Source organism: Mycetomoellerius zeteki, unplaced genomic scaffold (genome assembly GCF_001594055.1).
Source record: "Mycetomoellerius zeteki isolate Tzet28-1 unplaced genomic scaffold, Tzet1.0 scaffold228, whole genome shotgun sequence".
Lineage (NCBI taxonomy): Eukaryota > Metazoa > Arthropoda > Insecta > Hymenoptera > Formicidae > Mycetomoellerius > Mycetomoellerius zeteki.
In genome coordinates, this window is record NW_017257203.1 from 687,210 (window position 1) to 713,300 (window position 26,091).

General features: G+C 38.6%; 1 protein-coding gene across 20 annotated transcripts in view; it reads left to right on the plus strand.

Moving 5' to 3' along the window:
- LOC108723300 (bromodomain adjacent to zinc finger domain protein 2B) overlaps window positions 1–26,091 on the plus strand; it is a 154,662-nt gene that overhangs the window by 117,444 nt on the left and 11,127 nt on the right. For 5 of the 20 annotated variants that reach the window (XM_018448919.1, XM_018448930.1, XM_018448924.1 and 2 more), the window contains 12 exons: window positions 13,741–13,971; window positions 14,452–14,637; window positions 15,207–15,372; window positions 15,481–15,498; window positions 15,712–15,958; window positions 16,187–16,466; window positions 16,891–17,279; window positions 17,466–17,540; window positions 17,613–17,915; window positions 18,165–18,439; window positions 19,022–19,103; window positions 21,638–22,207. In XM_018448919.1, the coding sequence (XP_018304421.1) occupies window positions 13,741–13,971; window positions 14,452–14,637; window positions 15,207–15,372; window positions 15,481–15,498; window positions 15,712–15,958; window positions 16,187–16,466; window positions 16,891–17,279; window positions 17,466–17,540; window positions 17,613–17,915; window positions 18,165–18,439; window positions 19,022–19,103; window positions 21,638–22,207 (2,822 nt within the window). Of the gene's footprint in view, window positions 1–13,740; window positions 13,972–14,451; window positions 14,638–15,206; window positions 15,373–15,480; window positions 15,499–15,711; window positions 15,959–16,186; window positions 16,467–16,890; window positions 17,280–17,465; window positions 17,541–17,600; window positions 17,916–18,164; window positions 18,440–19,021; window positions 19,104–21,637; window positions 22,208–26,091 lie in introns of all 20 variants that reach the window. The other 15 variants (XM_018448932.1, XM_018448940.1, XM_018448933.1 and 12 more) reach the window with 8 other exon arrangements.

Consider the following 26,091-nt stretch of genomic DNA (forward strand, 5'->3'; position numbering starts at 1 on the left):
CTTTATTTCGTTTGGACAATTGTTTTGCATACATAAAAAAGAAGATACGAGTAGTTACAGCTATTACAGGAGTGTTTACATAGATTACGCGTTATCTGCATAGATTGCATCTAGAAAGATCATTTGCATAGTTTATGTGCATGCGTAAACTATTGTCGTTTATGCGTGCACGTGGCCGGTGCGAGAGAATGCGTAAATGCGAGTACATACTTTAACTCGGCGCAAACGACGCCCCTCTCGTTTGTACATGCACGAGTGCGATAGTATGTCAGACTCACACGTGGCCGCCGGCTACACACGAGTCAGGGGTGTAGCTATTATGTAGCGTGAATAAATAAAATTATAAAGATCCATGAATGCAGCGACACACTTCTCGTTTTTTTAACACGCAAGATATGCGCGGAAAATACACGAAGAAATGAAACTTTTTTTCTTATAATATTAATTAAATATTAATCTACTAATTATATTAAGTGAAGTCATATCATACGTATCGATAAATATTAATATATTTATTTTAATTTGATTTGTTTGATGACTTAATGATAACGATAATTAATTTAATATTAGAATACAAAATTGATATTTAACGTCAATCCGGACTTATTCATAATTTATTACCTTTTATTGAAGGGGTAGATATTATTATCGGTACACTGAAAAAAATGCATGTAATTTTACATGGAAATTACATGTTCATGATTGGAGAATTGCCTAAATATGATTGGAAATTTACAATTTCCAAGCATATTTATGTAATTTAGATAATTTTCCAGTCGCATTTTTTTCAGTGTAGCTTAGCATCGTTTATTACATATTCTTTTGATTGATTACATATTTAGAAATTATTTTAATTAATAAAAATTCGTACTTTTCATGTAAATTGCTACTCGGTGTTGTTTTAACATGTAATTTCGTACAAATGCTAACTGGTTCTTATGATGCTTGCTGTGTTACCTACTAATTTTAGTTCTAATACGCTCGGTATATATTTTTATATTTTTTATAAAGTATACTAAATCGCATATGAATTTAAAAAAACCTAAGCATGCATGTTATTAGGAAAATGAAAGATTCGTGAGTAATAACGAAAGAAGTATAGCTACGCCACTGTACGAACGCAACACGCGCACCCATCGCTCTCTCGTTTCCACTCGCGTAACGCTTGCGTGGCTTGATAAATGCGTTTACCGTGCTTCGAATTCGGTACATACACGAGGCTCTCGAGGCGATGAAAAAAAACGACCGTGAGAGAGCAAAGGGGGGCGGAGAAGAGCTACGGGGGACACGCGGACGAAGGGGCTGCGTGTGTTACTTCGCGTGTGCCCTGTGAGACGCATCCAGCCGAGAAATACAAAAATATCAATCGACTTTCAGGAATATATCCTCCCGCGCATCCCCCGTATCACCTCCCCTTGAAACATTAAGCCACTGAATTATGTAACCGAGGGAAATTTCTTTTCGTGGGATTGCCTGAGCGGATATTTTCTGCGTGTCACGATCGCCTCGCAATACGCTGCATAATGCACGTAGCTTTAGCTGGACTTTGAACCGCCGATACCTTTCGATGTACGTACGCTCGTGGTGGTATCTTCTTTGTCGAATGATCTTATATCTCGAGAGAACGAGAGAGGACGGGAAGAGGATTGGCGGACAGTATCACGTGTGAGAATCGTGAGCTGTCTCACGTCGGAGACAGGCGAAAATATCCACAGCATGTTAGAAAGAACTACAAAGTAGATATCGTTTCTTTGAATTTTTGAAATTGGAAAGATAAGTGATTGTTGTTCGATATCAATTATTTATCCGTCCTTACTTAAAATTGCAAGTAACAGCATAGATTTGACAGATAATACTTTATTTACTCTTATTCTCGCCTATTGTTAGATAGCGTTCAAGTTCACACGTTAAGTAAGTTAAATTAAATTAAGGAGATAATTCATCCATTTTTGCATGCAATTGATTCGCGACGTCGTTGAAAGGAATGCAGACGATGTTGGCTAAGGAGATTTAGAGCAACAGCTGTTCGAAATGTATTTCACTGTCGAAGCTAACAAAGTTTGTGGAAACGAAACTTTATACATAGAATAATTTATTTCCAACCTTACTTATATATACATATATCTAAATGTAATCAGATATATACAGTGATAAAAACACAAACCTACCTTCCTAACTTTTTAAATACGAATATCTATAGAAAGGAAGATAAAAAAAAGAGAGAAAAGAAAATGCATTTATTACTTACCATGCACGTAAATGACCCTTAACCTATTAATTTATTAATCTATTTATGTAACGTTTACGTATCATACTTAACCGGTTTTAAAATTACGCGCATGGCTAATTCTACCGGGTATCAAGAAACTATATCCTCTTAGCGTCGAGACATTATCGTGTCTCTGGATCTTAACAAACTTAAATACATATATCCATATATAGGATACTTTCCATTTGGTGACACAAGTCGATACAAGTGTCTTTTTATCTTTATTATTCTTTAAATATGAAGAAAGATAGAAATAATGTTTGTGTCAACTTGTGTCACTAAATGAAAAGCACTTATAGTTAAAGCAATAGAACGTCAAATTTGCGAACAATTAATTCACAGCAAAAAATGAACACTTCGCAGTTTTTCTGATGCGCACAATTCACGTACGAAATATCGTTTCGTATGTCATACTGCATATGTTTTCCGTTCGCAGAGTGAGCTGCACACGAATCGCCGAGTAATCTATTTTCTTCTCCAATTTCGTTCGGTCTGTCCACCTGTCGTTTCCCCCGACCGTACTTTTTCCCGGCCTAACGACCCGTCGATGAATCGATAACTCTGCGGACCTCCTAACTGCAATTTCGTCAAGTTTACGTCACGGCTAATAAACTTACGCGTTTGGTTCACCTGGTTATATCCGAAGAAGGAAATACGCTAGCTACGAGAGTAACGCGATTAGATGGCACAGAAACGGGTTAAGCCCGAGGCCACCTTAATACCGACCGACCTCTCCACCTACAGTAATCCGAGTGTAAATTACACAAGGAAGATTCCACGTATGAGTCACGAGAAAATTCTTCGATATTTAATGGATTTTACATTTTGTATTTTAAATATTTAAGAATTATTATTAAGTATTTAATAATTAATTAAAAATTACGAAGTCAATAATATAAAAATTTTCAATTCTGAATCTTGTAAGAAACTTAAGAGTTTTTAAATCACGTAAAGATGCCGACAAAGAAATAGTCTTATAAATGATTCTTTCGTAACTTAATCCTTTCTCAATAAAAGTGTTCGAGAAACAGTATATTTGTCAAAGCTTTAACGAAATTTTACACTCATAGACATTGAATTGTACTTACTTTCTACAGATTTAAATTTATCTATCAAAATTCATAATCAAAATGGATGGTGCCTTTAAAGACACCAGTTGCAAACGGAGGGTTAAATATCTTAAATCTATCGTCGATGAAAAAACGCATGTTATAATTTGGGTTTAGGATCAATTTAAATATGACATTCCCAGTATTTTCTTAAGAAACCTTGTCTTAAGATCTTTTTCTCATCTCCACGTCGTGAAATCAGCTGTTTGATGTTCGAACGTCAATTGTGCGTCGTTCAACATGGTTAGTTCAATTCGACGTGAATATGATGAATCTCGGCAATCCCGTTGCGATGCATTCGCGTGATTCTAGTAAACGGGCAACAGCCGGCAAGATTGCCGTTGCTGCTCCTCGCGTCCTGTAAACGAAATTAAACGGATTTGGAAGCGAGCCAGCCATCGTGTCGTCGTCGCTCGTCGTTATCTACTGCCGTCCCGACATTCCGATCTTTCGATCGATCACCCGCCGGCCTCTCTTCGTCACAAAGAGCCTGGGGACTGTGGTGGGATCATCGCCCCTCGATCGGGATTGGACAGTTATGATCCGAAATAATGACGAGGCCGCGTCGCGGAGTGATGGAGAAGAGAAAGAGAACGCAGACTGCGACCCCGGGATTTACCTCGTATCGACTTTGTATTAGGTTGAACGCTAGTAATTGCGGTTTTTTTACGAACGTCAAAGCGCTCGCCCGGGATCCGAGGGTGGAAAATCGCTCAGACCCGCGGATTTTAATATGTTTGATGTCGACCGGACTGTTCGCCGTAATTTGTTACCGGCGGCCGATGGACGGAAAATACGTTTCGCTTCGTTGTAAATTATATTATACGAGTTACAGTTACGCGCTAGTTTCTAAATGTTGGAACGGCAAGTATACGTAATATGATAAACTTGCACGCGGCAACGGTGGTGAATGTGAGGAATTCGACATAGAGAGCGGCTCGAGATCCTGGACGGCTTCGAAAATTATAATCCGCCGTGGCGAAGTTGTAAAATCGGAATTTTCACATCCGGCACAAACGCGATTATCGTAACGCACGACGGCAAGAGTTGGCCGCCGCGCCGCGCAAGGTCTCGTTAAATATATTTTATTAATTTTTGAGCGCCGTGTGTCCGAGCGGTTGTTTCAGAGCCGTAATTGGGGACGGGACTGGTTTATTAAGACCTCGTTCGGCAAAGCGGATTTTGCTCGTAACGCGCAAAATAATGCATTACTAGAGGCGTGATATTTTCTGCCGCACGTTTGCGGCAAACTCGTTACGCGCTCGAAATAGATAAATTATACTACATCTTGCTTGAACGAGCTAACCAATATTGAATCCAATAGTGTCTTCATATTTCGCTTAAAATGCTTGGAACCATCAATTTTACTATTTGATCAATTATAATTTTTTTTATTATAAAGTATTGGATGTTTAAGTGTATTAACGTTTGAAAAATTATGCTTTATCCTTTATGATTCGCGTTTCCCATACTAAAACTCTCTGTCCGATAAAGTTTAGAGTACCGTGTCCTGTTAATTGTTTTACATTGATAGGAACTTTGTTAAATCTGTTTTTAAACTTTGTAAAATCTTTTTTATTGTACATTAATTATTACAAATTAGCTTCGTTTATATATTTCGCTTCTTACACACAAGAGGGTGTATGTGTACATCGAGAAGGAATACGAGACAACCGTTGAGATTCTGAGTGAATTTATTCCACTCGCGCGCAGATGCCGGCAATAGTTTATTTTATAAGAACAGTTCTTTCGCGTGAGTTTGCGACTTATTACCCTTTGCTCCCCCAGCCGTGAGTTACACACGTGGAACACGGCTCTAACATCTGCTCACGGAGAGATTTATGATCTATAAATCGCTCGATTTTTTTTTTACCGCGTTCGGTTTGGCGCAACGCGAATAATAGTGAGCTTAATCGGAAAACAACGATGTGACGTTCAGCAAATCCGAAGTCAATATAAACACAATATAGAAAAAATTTTAATATTAATCTCTCGTAACTTGAAATAATTTTTAGCAAATGATTTGATATTATAATATTATTTGTCTTTTAAGTTGGATATAACAATGCTTTATTTTTAATCTCTTTTTATGTATTTTGTATTATAATTCTTTATTCTTCCAACATAGATATATCATCTAATTTTTACCATTTATTAGTGGCGAAATGAATTAATCTATTGTAATAGATTTTCTTTCTGTGAAAGGCCTCAAGGCGAATATCTCACGTCATCCACGCACAGTACACCTAATTGTTACTCCTAGCATGTGCACATGTTCGTAGCAGTGACATGGGTTGATTTTCGTGGAAGTTGCTCGCCGTTCCGCCGTCTTTCCAGACCACAAGATCCACGTCGTTACGCGACGCGCCGTTGGTCCGGGCTATTTTCTTCCTGGCACGTTCCTGTCGTCGGGGCCTGTGCACCGAAAAAATTCCAGCCGTATATTCTGCGCCCGAAAATAGCGACGAGAAGTTACGTTACGTGTTCCGCGATAGTCGGGAGTAGCACTTGGCCATTTTCAATTCCAACGATGCCGCGCTGCGAGGAAATTATGGGCTAATAAATGCACGTGTTTCCTATACGTTGCGCTTTTACCGAGGAAAATCGTAGGGTCCTTAACGTCAATCAAGGGAAATTAGCATCGTGAAATGATCGCGGGAAAGTCGAGCGTCCAGCTCGCTGCGAGTAATTTCTATTCGCATAATATCGGCTAATTAAACTTATGTGATTACTAAAAATCATTTAAAAAATTTTAAAAGACAGCTATAATTTGGATTGCTCGAATTTCTGTATTAAGAATTCGTGACCCCAATCACGAAATTAATTAAAAAAAAAACTGATTTTCATATATTCCTTTGAAGTACTTAAAACTACAAAAGAGTTACCGACTCTCTCTCTCTCTTCTTTTTGTAACGAAACAGAATCCAAGAATCGTGTCTTCCGCATCGGCAGGCTTCATCTCGTCCTCCTTTTTCTTTCTTTTTTTTTCCCTTCGCTTCGCTCCCAATTCTTGCCTGTTTTCGCCGCGCGCAAGCAAGCGCCGAAAGTACCGGGTGTACGCAGGTCTGGTCGCTTCTCCGGGGCGAGTAAGGGCCACCACTCGTAATCCTCGGTCCCTTTCCACCGGTCGGCTGCCGCGCGCGCTCATCAGCCCCGCATATATCTATAATACGCACGTCGCTCGCCCCGTCTTCTCCACCTCGCCCTAAACCCCAGGCCCGGTTCCGACCCCTCCCCACTGGCCGGAGCACCGATCGATTTAATAACACGGCCATTTTCCCAGCTCACGGACCGAACGAACACGCTCCTCTCCCAAACGACCGAGATGCTGCTGCAGCGCGACCGCGCTCTCATCTCGTTTCATCTCGCTTAAGCCCGCGGCGCACGGAGCGTGTTTCGCTGCCACGTCGGAATTCTCTCGCTGTGCGTGCATATCCCGCCGCATGTCGAGATGCTCCTTGCAAACCTATCCGCTTTGTTCTGCCGCAGCGACGGCGTTGGAATCATCGAATGAAGATAATCTCTTTGCATTATTTGCGCTAAATCATTATCGTTAATTATCGCCATTATTAGATAATATCCTGGACGATTAACACTAAGCGTAAACGCTTTATGATACTAATTACAAAATTTGATCAATTACTGGTCTGTATAAATAATTAGAATAATATTAGAATAATAGTTTCCGTAGGGACCTATAATTTAGGATTTTATTAGGATCTAACATTAGACTTGCAAGATTCAATTTTAACTTTTAGTTACTCGCGCGAAAATACTCACACGTTAAACAAAATGACTTGAGGTCGCGGCGACCTCGCGCGGCTAATTAAAGGTTTAACTAAAACATATTTAGCGTGTTTAAGATTAAAGCAAATTTTATTTTCGGCCAATTTATTACAATCGTTATTTCTTATCTCTTGCCTTGCTTCTCTAAATTGACTAAATTCACTAACTTGACTAAATTTCAAGCTAAACCAGCATATTCGCCAGGCTTCGATAATTCCTACTGCATACGTTGTAACTCGCAAACGCAGCGGGGAAGGATTAAAAACGTTCTACCTCCAGCTTTAGCTTTGCTTATTATAAATGGCGCACGACAGCGCAGGCCGTCGTTGCGGTTTTATTAGAAGTGGTCGGAACGTTGATGTTTTGGAGGCGAGCAATTCCGATTTAAGCCGCGGGATGTCAACGATCTACCGGTCGGACATTCTCGCCAGCTTGGATTGGCAAGGGCTAAATTTACTATGGCATCCGATATATCCGCGGATAAACGTACTGTCAGAACCATACGTTTAAATTATATTGCGACGTACTAACTATCGACCGTCTTTATTTCGCTTCCGCTACAGCAAACCGGTAGTTCCCTATTAAAATAAAGATGTTAATTACTCTGCAATCTTAATCTTTGTGATAAGAACAGAATGTCACAGAATAATGTCGGAGTCTCTAAAAGCACAGTGCAATTAAGTAATTTTTCGTATCTACTAATTGACTCTTAATTGTCGACTTCGATTTCTCTTGGAAACATAGATGTGAAAGAAAACAAACGTGTTGTAGCGTTTTCACTTGGTAACGTTACCTTGAAACTCGCGAATAAAGTGCCGACAAAATGAAGCAAAAAGTCATCGGAACTCGGAAAAAGTTTCCTAATGCAGTTCGCTATGTCTTTGTAGCGTTTTACAAATTGAGTTTTCGTTCTCGTGTTGCAAAGAATCATGCCATGTTTTGAAGTATAAAAAGTCACTTAAATCAACGATTTGAACAGAGTATAACATACAGATACAATACACATAAAAGACGATTTACTGAAGTATCTAAAAATTTAGCTACTTATAGATCTAAAAACAATTTTATGGACTATCAAAATAATTATAGGACGCTCGAGCTGATTACTAGAATGTTAAATTTTACAGCATTGCTCATTATGCTCGATTTTTTTTATTTCATTATTTTGATCCAACAAAATTATTTTTAGATCTGTATCTATACCTGAATTTTTTAATATTTTAGTGAAATTGTTCTTTCCGTGTATATAGAATGAGCTGTGCAAAATTATTACAGAAAAATATTCTTCGAACAATCAACGATCCTGTAAAATATCTCTATAAAATACACTCAAAATACTGGTGTGAAGTTAACACCATGCGATGTTAAATCTATATAATTTCATCGTGTGATGTTAATATTAATACCAACATGGTGTGTATTTATAACTCTTGGGTTTATCAACACCATTATTGTATGGATATTTAAAATCCATGATGTTAAAATTATAATCACCAACACAGTGAGAAGACACCACATGGTGTCAAATCCACACCGATATTTTTAAAGTGAAAGAAAAATACGAAATATATTTCACACGTTCCTACGCAGGTATCAATTTTGAAATGGGAAAAGATAAGTCGGGAGGTCAAAGTGGCCTCAATTTTCGCAATAACGCAACCGATTTGCATCCATCGATCGAAAAAGTCCCCTCCCCCCTTGGTCTGCACTAGAGGCTCTCGAGTCTGTTGATTAAAGAGAAGGGGGGGAAAGAACAATGTACGGGGATGAGAAAGAGAATCCTTCATTAGCGCGGTACGAAAAACAGGAAATTAGCGACGCGACGCGTCGCGTCGCGTCGCATCCGAACAAACGTGGACGGCGGCGACGATGACGTGTGCCAACCGGACGAACAGCGATGACCCCACCATACGATCCTCTCTTTCGCTCTCGCGCTCGTCGCCGACGTCGGTCCGCACCGCTCCGCCACGATTCCACCCCTCCATCGCACGCTCGTACGAATGCTTAATCACAAATCGATAGACGTGACGCATCGCCGCGGCCTCTGAGATACGTCGACTTGCCGCCGGCTTTGGCTTATCTGCATTTCCGACCGTTTCGTTCGCGCGTGACTGGCGGTGGATTAGGGATCACGGAGCTGGCGATTGTAATCATTCCCCGAGGCTCACCTCCTCTCTCGTCTCGACCTTCGCCGCGTTGCGTTACGTCGTTTCTTCAGCAGGCAGTTAATTAATGTTAAACTTAACGTTCCCTAAAATATTTGATTTAATTTGCTAATACACGGAGACTTGTTTGATTTCTTCAAATGCGAGTTTCGCGGAGTGACGCGTGTCCAGAATCTTTCTCGCCGATCAGAATGACGTAAGACATAAGATGTAAAATCATTGAGAACTATCGGGAGACAGCCTGGTGCATTTATTACGCTTAGTCGCGCTGTGAAACTGTGGATGCTGGCAACGAGCGATGCTATGTCGACGCTATAATGGGAAGGAGAGGTTGCGCACGAGCGAAGTGTAGTGCAATTACGTTCAGGGATAATGGTTCGTATTCGCGCGCGTACCGTCAACGTTCAGTGCGCGATTCTCGCCTGCTTCTCTCACCTCGATGCAATTACGATTCGAACCTAACCCGCGGAGAGAATTATCTCCCCGAGTCTTGAGCGCAGCTTGTTCTAGGAGAGCTTCCTTCAGCCGTATTTGGTTTATAATGTATCGCGCGCGTGAGATCTACCTCTGAACTACCGATTCTCGCAATGTCGTCCGATATGATTCTTATCTCAAAGTAGTATCCTATCTTGAACGCATAACAACTTTTTCTGTTCCTTTAAAGATTAAACTCCAATACTTATCGATATACGCGCGAGTTGTAGCAGAATCTCGACGGTTCAAATGTTGCAATTATTTCTTACATTATTGCGCGTCAATAATCTGCGAGATCTAACGAGAAATAGTGATAAGAGAACTTTACGGTCTTATTCTAAAATAATAGCTAATATTACAAATTGTAGGATGTATAATAATTTAGAATTGTTTAACTTTAGCATAATAAATAAAGTATCTTACAGTTTCGTTTCCCAAACTCGATTTGTATGCGTTACGATAAAGTTAAAGTAATTCGGATGCGTCACATTTGTTGCGTTTAATATCTCGTATGCCGCAGGATTAAAATCCTTCTCTCGCAAGCGAATCAGATGTATAAAACTTATAATCCGGCAGCCACACATTTTGTATCTCTATATTAAATATACGTGAGAATGTGGACTATTATCGAGTGTTTAATATATTGCATTCTTGCATTTAGTATCACTGATTAGAGAAATGTCGAGGTGCATGATATTCCAATTAATTTGTATGGGATATAAGCAAGCGATATTGATCGTGATAAATTACAAGTCGCGTTATGATAATTAATAGTCTGGAAAAATGTAGACTTTATAATGATTCGATTTAAAGCCTCATATATTATAGAAAATAAAAAGTAATAACATTACATAAAGTTTTAAAGCGATTTACATAAATACTAGTAATAATATCTATAATATAAATATATATATATATACAAATAATAATATTAAATATACATATATATAGTAATAGTATCTTAATTATATCACTACGAGATATAATTAAACGCTAAAGCTAAAGCGATAAATACAATATTTACATCACGTGTAACGAGATTCCGGTATAAAAATCTATGATCATGCAAATTGTTGCAATTATTATACTTAAATCTATAAATACGCGCACGCTTTGATTTATATTCTAATATTGAAAATAGAGGAAAGACGTTCAAAGACGTCTTACAAATACAAGATAGATCGAGTAACAGCCGTATCATCAAATAACAAGTTCAACGTGAAAGAGCAAAGTATCTCTTGAACTCGATTGATTGGTACTCGTTAATCTAACACGTTTCACATTTCTTCTTTTTCATGAGAATATATCTGTGCACGCTGCATTATGATAATCTAAACAAAACGTTGATTTATTCAGGGCGTCAAGTCGTTTATGTCGTATCGAATCGATAAGGGCGTAATTTCCATCCGACGATATTAGGTCATGCCACACATGAATACATGTTAATGTAGCTTCATGTCGAATGAAAAGGCAACGTTGGGACACGGAAACGTAGCGCCCGTCGCCGCTCCTTCCAACGAGCCGTATTTTATCGACTGTCTTTACGAGCCCCGGCACGGCAACGTTACATCAAACGATGTATCCGAAAATGGCGGCCACAGTTAATGTGTTAGCCGGCCGCCGGTTGTTCGAATAATGAACTGCTGTTAAAGTATCTAGATTAAAGAGGAAGGCACGATATAACTTTCCGCTCGTCGTTAAGTCATTAAGAAAAGAAAATTGTTCCGCGCGTTATTGTAGGGTCGCCGTGGACAATCGAGGTCAGAAGCCGGGCGGTATACACGAACTATATTGTATAGCATCCAGGAAATTGATGGTGAATGAAATTACGATGGGGCTTAGTGAATTAAAAAGCGCGAAAGATTATAGTTATTGATTAATGCCTTTTCAAATATCATTCGGCTAACTTTCTTTCTATCGTGGTTATTGGATCTTTTGGCACATCGACAATTTTTTGGAACTGAGCCAACTCAATTCTAGGCCTGCAATTTACTTACGATCACGCTGAACGCCACATTGAAAAAGAAGATAAATAGGGGAAAGAAGGAAAAAGAAAGTTGAATTTTTAACCTCTCATAAAAACATCAAAAGCTCGTTTCTCGGTTTCCGACCATTTCCGACGTTTCGCGCAGAATGTTTAAAGACCGTGGAAAATCGATGACGAATGAAACTTTGATCCCGTGTGTCTCATTCACTGTATTCACGTAGCAGTGCATTGTAAACACATGCGTATGCACGTAAACTATTATGCGGCTGCAACGGCGGCGATGGCTCACTGGGTGAAGCAGTCGTATAAGCCGGAGTACGGAGTTCAACGACCGGTATAAATTAAAGCGGCGCTCAGATTTCAATGCCACGGCCTTGCTCAAGGCCGTCGCACTCGTAGAAAATCAACGGTACATTTGCGTCGGCATTCGTAACAATAAATTGTGCGAATACGACGTGAGCGATTGGATACAACCATTTGCAAAACTAATATCGTATAAGACTGCATGATGGACTTATTTCTTACGACAATTCGCTCATTAAACTCGAATTTATAAAAAAAAATTGCGCAATCAAGTTAAAGAGTTGCACATTTCTCCAGCTATAAGAATTCTTTGGCCTCATTTTTTTTTTTAAATATGGTTTTTCTCGAAAGATATTTTGCGATAAGAAAAAAATATAATTAAGATTTTTTTTTTATTGAAATATCTGTTTAAAAAAAATTGCTTAATTTTCGCTAATGTCGGTAGGATTGATATTATCACAACAAATTCTTGGCATCCATGAATTTATTTCCATCACGTTTGCATTGGACACATGCACTTAGTTTTTAAAATTATAACACACATACATGCATGATCTACTCAATTATATCATTTATCCGCTCTTGCGTTACAAAGGGTGCTTCATTGTTATTATTATAACGTCTGTAATGGTTAATGCGATAACGCGATTTGGTAGAAATTTTAATTGTGGAATTGTTAAGAAGACCCGCACACCGGTTTGTTTGAACTCCTTTGCGCAAGTGTAATTTATAAGCAAAAAATTCACAATTTGGTGGAGCACGTATTCGTACACTCGATGCACATATATTTTTGCCTCGTTCAAAATATTACAAAATATTTCTCACGGGAGGAAAAAACATTTTGCAAAATTATCGCGACATGTTTAACAATCTCGAATTGGTCGCAAACATTTACGGTGTATTTGTAACGAAATCATTTTTCAATAAGCAATGTATTTATTCATCGCACACGAGATTCACGTGCGTGTATAACAGCTCGGTCTATCGTACGATTTTTTCGCGAACGCGTAAATGTATTCCATTGCACGATAGAGCTCTATAAATTAGCGTTATTACTCTAACGTATGGCATTATCCCATAAACAAATGACATACACGTTGCTACTGGGTAATTAATTAATTTACTCAAATCGCCGCAGGCAGATTTTGATACGCAATACGCTAGGCATCGACACGAGTCTATGCAAAACAATTATCACACTATTCGTTCAATAAATACCACAAAATCGAGATGATCACCATTAAATAGAGTAACGCAGAATTAGATTCTATAAAGCACGAGTCATAGAAAGTAGGACTGTTTGAATTATTGCGACAACTGAGAAAAGTAATCTACTTATCGTAAGTATATAAATACTTATCAGTAAAAATAAATTATATAAATAGTTGTCGACTTTGGTGTAGACAAGATAGAAAATCAACGATTTGAAATTGGCGTTTCCGGTCTGTTATATATATATCGATAAATGTTCCCTACTATGAGATAGACATCGTCGTTCTTATTACCTAACTTTAATTCTGTTTCGATGCGATTTTCTCGAAACAGCGTCGTTCGTTCGGACGTCACTTATCGAACTTACGTAAGAGATACGTGCCAAATTTGCGGATTTGCACCCATTCATAACGGTCTCCCCGATTCTAATTTTAGCAGCATACTGGTCTCGAGGCGACAGCGCAGCGTCGTCACTCTTCGGCGGGATGCCGGGTGGTTATGGCCTGGGGGCTCCCCATTTGCCCTCGGCTTACGCTATTCTGGGCCGAGGGGGCTCAGCGCCTGGCTTTGGGGGTCACACACCAGCCTCGGCGCCACCCCCGTCTCCGTACCCTCACAGCAGCCTCGGTACGCTCAGCGTGGCCGCCAGTCAAGCTGCAAGTCTGGGTAAGTAAATTTTCCGCCAACCCTCTTCTTCACATCCATCTCTTATACTCATCCCTCTTTCATGCGTTTCTGAAGTCTTGTCGATTAGGGTAAGGCCGATATTCAATGAAACATACAAAACATGTACTATTGGTGCAGTAGAGAGTGTTTTGTATGTTTGATTGGATACACTATGCGACCTCAATCTTTTATACAATAATTTTATTCAAAATTTCTGTTAATCTATCCAAATTACTTTTTCGAATATTTCCTTACGTATTCCAGTTTTTTTTTGCTACCCAAATCAAAGAGATCTTTTTTCCATAAACATCTTGACATTTCAAATTTTCCTATTTGTAAGACATCTCTTTTAGGAAAATATTTTGTTATATATCTCTCTCATTGGCTCATCCAGACCCGGACAATCGAGCGTTGAGCAGTGTTTCGAGATCGAATTTTATAGACTGGGCGGATTTACTGGACGTATCGTTCATGTTGCAGGCATCAATCCAGCAGCCACTGCATGGTGGACAATGGCCTCTCATCTGGCGGCGCAAGACTACCTCGCGAGGCTACAAGGAGCGGCAGGACTCCCAGGATTTCCGCCCGGTACCGAGAGCCTCCTGCCACCCTATCCCGCCTCTCTACTTAATCCCCCGTCCCTCTCGTCCCACAAGTCCAGTAAGTGTAAGTAACAACGATCGACAATGTTGCATAATACAATGCTCGAGAAACGTTCACCTCCGTACTCTTAATCCTCAATCGCCGAGTCTTTTCGAGATAACAACGTCGCTCGGAATATTTTTAACCATTTTCTCTTTTTAACTCTAAATGTTAAAGAATTGTCTGATGACGTGAGCCACAATTTTTACTTCTTTCTTTTTGTTTACGGTATTTTTACATTTTTTATGTCTAAGTTATATTTACGTGACTTTTTCTCGTCACTTTTTCTATTACTATAATTATTTTCTATTTTGCGGGCAAGATGCTTGAGTTTTGTATATTTTTATGTACATTTTTTATTTATATTTGAAGTTATAATATAATTTTAAAATTTCTCTCAAGTTCGAGTTAAACGAGGTTACTTGTTAATGAGGTAGAAACTTGAGACTCTTGAAAGTATGAACTTACTTCCGTAACAATTGACAGTCTTACCGGTCTTGGATTAAGATGAACGCGGACGTTTTTTCGAAGATAATCTAGATTTAGAAGAATCGTAGATGTACAATTGTGTTTATGTTTTTGCGGCCGAGCAGCTAAGTCAAGCAAGAGTCACAAGACGCCGCCAGCTAGCAGTAGTAGCTCAACAACACCAAGTATGACGAGCAGCAGCCTGCCGGTGTCCACTCAACCACCGGTGACGTCCTCTCATCACAGTACTCCGGTCAGCAGCACGCCAAATTCGCAATCCAACATCGTCAGGTGAGAGATTACTCATTTCGCATATTAAATACACAAGACCGTAGATTGATTTTATTTAACTCGCTAAAAAATTGTATTTTCACGCTATCGTTTTTCCTATCGCAACAGTTCTGCGAAGGAAGGAAGGTGAATATATTAATTCAATTACGCGATATAGATCTTTCACGAAGCTCTATGATACGATTTATGATTAAATTAGAATATATAAAGTAGGCCCATTTTTTAGATCTTAATACAATTAAATTCATGAACCTTACTATCTGATTATTTTCATTTTATAGTTTAATTTACTTCAATTGCCGTAAAGAATAGGTAATTTCACAGTGATGTTTTGTCTAGTGATCCTAGCAGTATATTGGGAGGTGTGCGCCTACCTCCCGACACGGAGATTATCAAGTATACGTCGAGTATAGTCGGTCCAAAGATACCTGGAACGACGAACCGCGGCAGGAAGAAGACAATATCTTTGGACACTCCCAGCGTCAGCGTACATCCGCCGCCCGTCCCTACCCTTAGCGCCCATCAGACGAACACAACATCGTCCTCGTCGTTAATGATAGAACCGAGAAAGTACAATCGCACGGGGGTACGTTCAATCGTTGCACGTGTGGGTCGCAATTCCGAAACACTCAAGCATAAAATTGCAATCAATCAACATCTATTATTTGTTATTCTTTATTACGACGAATACTTAAAGATTTATACTCACTCAGTTGCGAAATTAAATTTGCTCTTTTATTTTTTATATCCGCTACACGAATCTGTACTTGTGTGCGATATGTAACGTAATCGTGCACGTTTCGTCTTTCCTTAGACCGACTCGAATGAATACAGAGATTCGGTGGATCGAGTAGAAGTAATCAAACTGCCGGCCCATTCAACGAACGGCTCCGTTCTGTCGGCGCCACCGACGTATACTAGCAGCAGTAGCAGCAGTAGTAGCAACGCGAACAACAACATCAACGATTCGGACGCGCCCCTAAATCTCTCCCTAAAGCCCGCCACGACGAGCAGTAGCTCGCCGATTTCTGGTAGTCAACCGCTCAGTCAGCTCAGTAATTTAAGCCAATCGTTACTTGCCTCCGATCGAACGTGTAAGTATAGCAACTGCACGTTCAGTGAAAATAGCATTTTCAGTTATTACCATTTTAAAACCATTGTGGCATAAAGTCGTTGTATGTTTTTATTTAATGGAAAAATTGTTCGTGAAGCGAAAAGAGTTAAAAGCGTTTTTGCAAATACACAATATAGCTTGTCATTTAAATATTCACATCTTTTAAAATTAGTCTTTTAGAAAAATTGAAGTAAAATTATGCAAATTAGTTGTCAAATCAGGAAATACTTATGTATCTTTATTTATACCGTTTCCAAAATCCATCAGAGTTTTACATATACAAGCGAGTATTTACGTGTTGAGAATTTTAGTCTCGATGGAAAAATTTGTCTTTATTTCCAAAAAGTCAATTTTCCTGAAAAAATACGTGGTTCAGATAATCAAAACTTTATGAATTATTGTAGCGAGACGAAAACCCGGACCAAAGCCAAGAAGAGTTCCGCAGAATTCGGTACCGGTACCGGCGTCTCCTAGTCCTTCCTTGGCGCAGCTTTTCGCTGCCGCGGACTCGCCACAGCGACCGAGTAGCGGCAGCGAGGAAAGCGAGAGTGCAAGCTCTGCCACCCATCACAAGGATGGTAGGCCGCGAAATCTCGGTCGCGGTGTATCGAAGCCTAAGAAGAACACGGTCGCATCGTTGTTGGCTCAAAGCAGAGCTCTAGGGATTAAACCCACCCCGACTTTGGATCCAAGTGTGCCATTGTCTCACCAAGTATCGTTGCTGAGGTCGAATATACTGGCAGCTCAATTGCACGCTTCCGTCGCTACTGGCCAGAGTGACGAAAAGAACCAGGTAAAATCCAGCTATCGGCGTCAACGTGAAATACCTTTATCGTACGAGTATTAATTTTAACTTTTAACGTATCAATACGAGTTAATTTAAACGTTATAATTACATTTTAATAGAACATTATTCTTTTATTCTGACTTCTGTACTTATGTAATTTTCGTATATCTTCACGATTATCTTTTGTTAAAGTACTATCACTTGCTAACGAAGATACAGAAGAAGAAGCGACCTCGACCAATTCGTGCTTCGTGGGCGAGGAGCCATGTTCGTTTTTCTTTTTTTTTTTACTTATGATTTCGCACTAAAACCATTCTCCCTATATAGAAATCTTTGCAGGAAAAGATGAAAAACAAGTTGCTGGAGGCTTCGGGAGAAGAGAGTAACATGGACGTGACCAGCGAGAGCGGCAGTAACACCGATGTTCTCACGGATACCGATGACGACAATGCGGAAGGCACACCTAGCGCGAAGAGGAGGAAACTCAAACCCAGCGAAAGAGACCTTCAAATGCCGTTAGAGCGCGGTTGGAAGCGTGAAACGGTTATCAAGGGACTAGGAAAGACGGGAGTGATAAAAGGCGACGTGTCGTATTACAGCCCCTGCGGGAAAACTTTTAGGAGCAGTCCTGATCTAGTGAAGGTTGGTTGCAACATATTACGACCAGTGAATGGTTGGTGTACGTTATCAAAAGTGATTCGCATAAAGTCGCTGGGAAGTTTAGAGTACTTTGCTAAACTTTCTATCGTTGCTTTCGCGCGCTATTATCATATCTACATCGTGGTACATAACGTAATAAGGAAATAACATAATTACGTCGAAATGCAGGCGACATTTATTAGTTGGATTACTAGGTTTTCTTTCAAGAAGAAATCAATTTTCTAATTTCAGTTTCTGGAGCATCAAAATCCAGCCGAATTAACTACCGCCAATTTTTCGTTTTCTTCCCGTCCGTTGGTCGGGGAATTCCTGCAGCCAACGATGGGTTTAGCAGAGGCTGAATTCGTCAGACTCGGTGCTCAAGAAGTAGCGCGAAGACTGGAAGAGCTCAGAGCGGCCGGTGGCTTCAGAGACGTACGGACGAACAATCAATATGATAGAGAGAAGCTAGCTTATGCGAAGAAACTCGCGAAGGAAGAAGCGCAACGACATAAAGAACAAGCTAGGTAAGACATTTCATTATATAAATATATTAATTATATTTAAATGAATTTATTTTTAAAAAGTATTAAATAGTATTACTCGAGTATATATATACATTAAAAAATACGAAAGGAGTCAATGCGCGTTATTATCTGGTGTTGAGATCACTTCATAAAATTGATAGAATGTTGATGATTGTCAATAATAGTCAAATAAATTATGAAATTTATTGAAGTGTTAATCTCATCGCTATGTGAGAAGTTAGGTATTTATTCACTTACTGAAATTTAATCTGAAGTTTCGCGGTTGCAACATGTTGATGTTTAATTAACGCTTATTTATTTTTCTTGCCGTAAGATTATTGCTTGCGCGTAATCGTAAACGTTATCAAGCGAGAATCTAAAAGCCAATGTTATTTGATTATATATACTGGTTATATATACCAGTATTACCATCAATCGAATCGCTATGTTAATTCAGAACTCGAATTCTTTTAAACATTCGTAAAATTTATAGATAAGTTACTGGTAATCGTTGATTAATGATTTGTTCGAGTCTTTTTACTGCTCGGGAATTACGTGTACTTAATGATACCCTCATTGTAGGCTTATTAAGGAGCAAGAGAAGACAGAACGGCAGGAAGCCGTCAGACGAGAACGGGAAATCAGGAATCAACAACTGCTCGAGGTAAGTCGGCGTCTACCACCGAGTTTCCTTCACGTTTGTCTCGATCTCGTTGTTTCATTCACACAAAAAACTGTTCTCTTATTCTATTTGGGATACCTACGTTTTTTTGTATTTTGTCCACCTGTCGTGCGTGTCGCATGCTCTCTGTGTGTGCCGTATTTATATATATATACATATATATATTATCTCCGTATATATATATATACATCTGTCTATATATACATATTATATACAACTTTTTTTAATGAATATTCTTGTATAGAAAAACTCTTTTCTTATACTATATATACGTCCAATGAACCTTTTACAATCTCTAATGTCCCAGAATACACGAGACACCCATAGCCAACCAACAACCGCTAGCGATAGTGACAGGAGAACCCAGCATGTCCTCCCACCCTACCTTCTACCCGCCCTATTTAGTTTCTACCCTTTTTAATTTTGTCAAATTATTGTGTTTAATCGATCAATAAAAACCGTTGTAAATTGTAGTCGCAATTTTGTTTTTATCAAACGAAGGCTGTTATAGAAAAGGGAAAAAATAAAATGGAAAAAAATAACTCTGTCATTCAAACATTTCAAACTGTCTAATAAGAGGAATAAAAAGTTTTATTCCTTTTACGATCCACTAATTCTTTTTGGTGTACGTTAAAATACACGCGCCGAATTTTTAATTTTTTTTATAGATACGAACGCGAGAATCGTGAATAAATTAATATGGATGCCAGTATTGGTTTAAATTCCAAAATTCTTTCTATGATATTCGATATTTCATACACCGAGATCTGTTTTGAAACAATTCCAGGTGTTTTCAATCGATACTGTTGATGCTTTTATGTATGTACGCTGTAAACAGAAGTATCGTTGATACATTTTGTTTCCCATTATTTTTGTCTATGCCGTCGGATAATGAAACAAATAATTGCATTTCATTAAGAATTATTTTTGACAACGGAAAATTTACGTGACATAAAAGCACTCATTATTGAAATAATGGACGAATCGTATACACCATCTGAAATTTCATCTTTTGATCAAAATTATAATTTTAATGAATGTTCCTCCGATTTTGCATTTTAGGCAAAATGTTCAATCATTTGTATCTTTTTAACTGTAAGATACTTATATATTATTATTTCTATTATATAGTATTTACTGAGTTATTTCTGAAAATATATATTATAGCTTATGCAAAAATTTAAAAGGATGAGATATAAAGTACGCATTAAATAAAGAATCGTATTGTCTAAAAATAATATCCATTCGCTATCGATTAAAAAAAAAATAGAAGATAAATTTTTTAATTTCAATTTACGCTTAATTTATGATAGCTTAATTTTAATTCTTGCAAAGGACGAGGATACATTTTGATATTGGAATACGTGTTTAATACGATCGGCGTTATTCTGGAAATTTCTCTATGCGAGAGAAAACCTCGTCGAAATAGAGGCGCGCGATTGTAGAAATTTCAAAAGTCCATCCATTGTGATAGTCCTCCAAACTATGCCCCATCGGAATCCTCGCGCAAGCCAGATTATCACCCTGTTCCCCCTCAATCACTGTCACTCGTTCGTTCATGTTTCCTCGCATTCACACACGCATTCCACATCCACACGCACATCACTGGCCCGAAACATACACACACAGCCCGTGCAATTTGAAAGAATAGAAGGAGACGTCAAACGACACAATAGTGTAGTAACTGTAGCTACACATGGATTCACATGTAGTGGAAAACGCGAAATAGGGATGCCCAGAACGTATATAATCGATCCTAATCGATTTTTTTTCCCTGGGACGTAGAGAACGAAAAACGATGCGGATGTATATTATCGATGCACATTACATTTAGACGAGCTAATTAAGATTGGCGTAATTTAGCAAGGTATCGATGTAATTGAGAGCGTTATTATTTTGTTATGTGTGTATTGTGTTATCATTGTGTTCAACATTACGAGAAATATAGTCGAGAAAATTATTTTATATTATTTAATATCTTCATAAATAGTCAACAAGTATGTCGCGTATTTCTTTTTTTATTTTACATAGTAACCGCTTTTATGTGCTTATAGTATCTAAAATTGGCTTTATCGGAATTACACATATTTTAGTCTTTTTAAGGGTGGTACGCCGAGTTCATAAAATCGCAATTATTAAGGTCATTATTGCAAATAACAATAATGCCACTATGTAGAATTTATTTGCCGATAGTATCGCTTTATTTTTTATTTATTCTGGTAAAATATTTAATACATACTCTAATACATTATAAATCTTGCATCGTAATCTCAAGAAAAGATATTCTTTAGGATGATACATTTTGCGTAGAAATTATTTTATTGTTATTATAATTTAGCTTCGTATTACCGTATAATCAATTCGCGTATCGTATGATCTCCGCGTATCGCCCCGATTCAATCCCCGCCGGTCGACCGCGAACGACCGGTCGCATGTGGTTACTAAACGACCACCTTCCTCCCAATTAACGCGATCGATTATATATTGGGCATCCCTGTAAACCACCACCAACGCAGGGTCGAAAGCGGCTCGCGTTCACGATCAAGCAGAAAATGAAGATCATCCAAGAGATCGAGCGCGGCAAGAGCAAGAGCGACGTGGCTCGCGAGCTGGGTCTGGCGAGCAGTACGGTTGCCACCATCTGGAAGAATCGCGAGAGCATTGCCGAGAGCTGGCGTAACCGGGACATGATGCACCAGGCAGACATCGAGGACGTACCGTCGAAGAAGCCACCGTCGATGTCGTCCCTCGCGTCGACCACTGCCGCGTTCTGCACGCCGGTGACGATGACGACGATGACGACAACGACTGCGATCACAACAACGCCACCGTCTCTGGTCTCTGGCGTGGTCGTGCCGCCGCCACAGGTGCAGGTGGTGCCACCGGTACTACCACCACCACCTTACCCCACCTTGACCCTGCCGCCGACGTCGGCGGGTCTTGTGCCTTCACCGCAGCCGACGACGCCGATCTCGTCTTCGAACCTGTCATCGACCACCATGTCGACCGGTACGACGACCACGACCATACCGCCGGACAATACCCAGCAGGCACAGACCCAGACGCAGAGTCAGGAACTTCTGGAGGTAAGATGTCGTATGACGCATCCCGAACCCCCTTCTCATCCGAATCACCCTGTCCATGGTCTTGCCCGCCTGGACCCGTTGATTCTCCCCTTTCGTACCTTATTGACATCCTTCACGTAATGTCTCGAAGCTCGATATCCCAACATATGCGCCACTTGGATCCATCATCGACCACATCATATTCACTAATGAGTGTTGTCATATTGTCTTGTGAGTCGTTATTACTTCCGGATGTCCCTGTCTCTCCTCTTGGCTTTAATTTCCTCCGCGATCCGGAAACGGTTTGCGATAGAAGGGCGAAGAGATCCCCGGAGGTAAGAGTTACCGTGAGTATACTCGGCTCGCAGCCCGCGATTCTTCTACGTGTGTTTGCGTGGGGTGAAATAATATAAGTGCTTCCGGTGCTTCAACAGACGAATATCGTGCGAATTTTACCATTTTGCGTCAGCCTTCGTCGTCTCTTCAACGTTCCTTTCAACGTTCTCTGCTTTGAAAAATAGTGCATACAGTAAAATCAACTCATTTCAATGGAATAAATAAAGAATGAATTGGTACTTCGACATTTTTTTCTTTTTTATTAAAGTGTCACAAGGAGAATATGAATGATTCTGATATCATAAATTACTAAATAGTTTTCTTATCTCATAAATTCACTTTCATTTCTTATTTCTTGGAGGAATTTTGAAATTTTTAAAAATGTTTTATGAACAAATAATATCTTGGATGTTAGTCGCTTAAATATTTTGGGGCTACGAGCTAAAACAAAGCTAAAAAAGAATCACGTTTTACGTTGGTATAAAATTCCATGTTTCTGAAAGTCCAACGAGCACGAGTCTTCAGTAAGAGTTTCATGATATTTTTGCAGTCGTAGCGTTCGTTCCACGATTCTTCAAGCTCTCTTATTATAGCACGCAAAAGTTTTTAACGTGATGACTTGTATCGCCAAAGTGAAGAGACGGAATCCGCGACTGACGTCATAAATTCATCCCCACGCACTACTCTTTATCGCGTAATAATGAAATGGAAAAGATACATACACACACCCACACACACACACACACACACACCATACATACACACACACATACACATACATGCATATAGATGCTCATTACCGTGCTTTCGTAGGGTTGAATGTGGCCAATCTCTTTTTTTCGTCCGGCCAAGCGGATTTCGGAATTCTGTTTTCATTATCTGCAATCATTTATTATGCTACCTATAATAGTACAATTTATTTTCGAAAATTTATTTAATTATATTCATCACCTACAGATTATTTCAAAAAATCGTAAATTTGTATTGATTAAATGTATAATTTATCTATTAAATAAAAATTATGTAAAATTTGAAATTTTTTTACTGAAATAAGTGCTTTGTTCTTCCTCATCATTATTCTAGCGATTTTAATTTAAATGAAATTAATTTAAATGATTTTAATTTAATTGAAAAATAATTTATTTCAATTCACTTGAAGATAAGACTTAAAAATTAACATCTGTAATCGTTACTACTTCTACATTGATATCTCATGAAAAATAAAATAAAACTCTAATTAAAGTAATGCTTCAAATAAATTGTAATTCGTCTTCAATTTGATTCAAAGTACATTTTGAAATCTGTGTTCGAGTTTATCAAATTTTCTCGATAAAGGACAAATTTTCAGGCAAGAAATCCGAAATCCGCCGAAAGATTATAAAGAAGAAGCATCGATGTCGATCTCGAGTTCTTGTTGGTCGGCGTTTTCCGAGATTGGCAGCGGAAAAACACGGTCCATTGAGAATCACGGGATCCAGATGCTAAATCAACACTGCGATCGAGGCACGTTAAAGCTGACGATATACGTAGGCACGATAAATATATACGATAATATATGAATCGACTGTCGCAATGCTCTCCTGTGCCTAGCTTCTCCTGTCACTATACAAAATAACAGCTAGCTACATGATTATCCAGCATGCCATACTTCTCGAAGAACCTGTCTCTAGTATTCGATTATTCGCTACACGAATATATATAAGAGCTTTCCTTTACCTTCTTGTTGTAGTGCGGACGAAAACGACACACAAATTACCCGCGTAATGAACATGTGACACCTATACCTTATATATACATATATATATAAATATATACACATATATTACTTATACTTTTATTACTATGTATTATCTACTGTTACATTTTATATTCCTAGGTAAAACGACACGATAGCTTTAATATTTTATCAGCTTAAGCGACGGTACATATGTACCATTGATATAATATGTGCATACATAGGCGAGTATTGCTTGGCTCCTTGCATGTCCGGCTGAGATTTTTTCACTTTTCCACGTATTCTTCTACTTTTCTTCGATCTCTGTTCATCTTGTATAATGGTGTTGGTTTATAACAATTTACGCTCTCTTATTATCTCACAATTGACTCTTTTTTCTCCTATTTATATAATAATTAAATATAACTATTTCAATTCGTGTTTTTGCTGTCGAATTCGCTCTCAAATATTTCACGAGCGAGTCAGTCTTCGTTATGCTTGGCTGCTGTCTCGACGTATACGCGTCACTTTCTTGGTGGGGTTTTATTATTAAATCGCATGCTTTTACTACTCTTTTTCTCTCTTTCTCTCTTTGTACAAGGATTTTTTACGAGGACCTATTGCGCTAATTGAATATGCAATGTTTATCGGTATGTAAAAACTGAGCGTGCGTTATCTCACGGCTGTTACGATGAGCCTAGCATATCCGATGATAAAGAATCCACGAGAGTGCAATAATCGGATCGCCGAGTCGACGAAAACGGAAGTAAATTACGGGCATTTAGCAGAATAGATTCAGATTTTTAGATTCAGATTTTTAGCATGAGTATAGCCGGGAAGGACGCAAAGATACGATTTGTAATCCCGAAACTCTAGTATAGTCTATTTTTCATGTATCAAGGGTGCAAACTGATAAAAGTAGGTTGTTCTTTCTTTAAATTCAAAATGAACTTTATCAGAACTTCAACTTGATGTTTAATTAAGTATCCGAGGTGTATTATTAAAAAGTTACGGCGCCTTCCCAAGAAATCTCCGCTGAAGAAGGTTCGGCTTCAAATAACAAATAATTGGCATTAAAATATAAATGCACCCGTACTAACTTCCAGCTATATTCCCGAACTTTAGAGTAGTGCTTAATCCCTGATCTGCGCTATTTAGACATCGCTTTCCACACGTAGCCTTCGAATCACAATTACACTGTGAATATCACGAAATCAAAATCCGAGGAAAAATTTTCGCGGATAAACAACTTGTTTAGCTATTAGTTCGATTGCGAATTCAATGAAGATCTATTTCTATTCGTTCAGAAAAATGTAATAATCACCACATAAATCAGGAAGCGGAGATCGAAATGGTCGCTTTAAAGTCAATTTATATCAGCATTAATTTTTGCTGAATATTTCCATAAGAAGAATATCAATAATTGTCAATAAAAATTGTCAGTCAGGAAATCTTGAAAATTACGTTGCATTTTTATAATAATTTTTCTCACATTCTATATATATGCAATGTATAACTTTTAAAATTTGAGTACTTGTGAAAATTATTTTTTGAATTATTTAAAATAAAGAGAGCCCTTAAACTTTTTGTAGACTGTATATATATATATATATATATACAATCCTGTATGACAGTTTTCATACATTTGCTTCTGAAATGTAACAATGAATATCGAATTTACAAAAAAAATTTTAACAATTTACATTTTATATAATCAAAATAAAATTGATCTTTGTAGTAATAAAATAGCTTCTCTGCTCTTGCAACCCTCTCGATCATCGCTGTGAGAAACCCAGTAGGGGATACGGTAACTTCAAGCTAATTAATCAATTATCAGTACCGATAACGGGAAAGT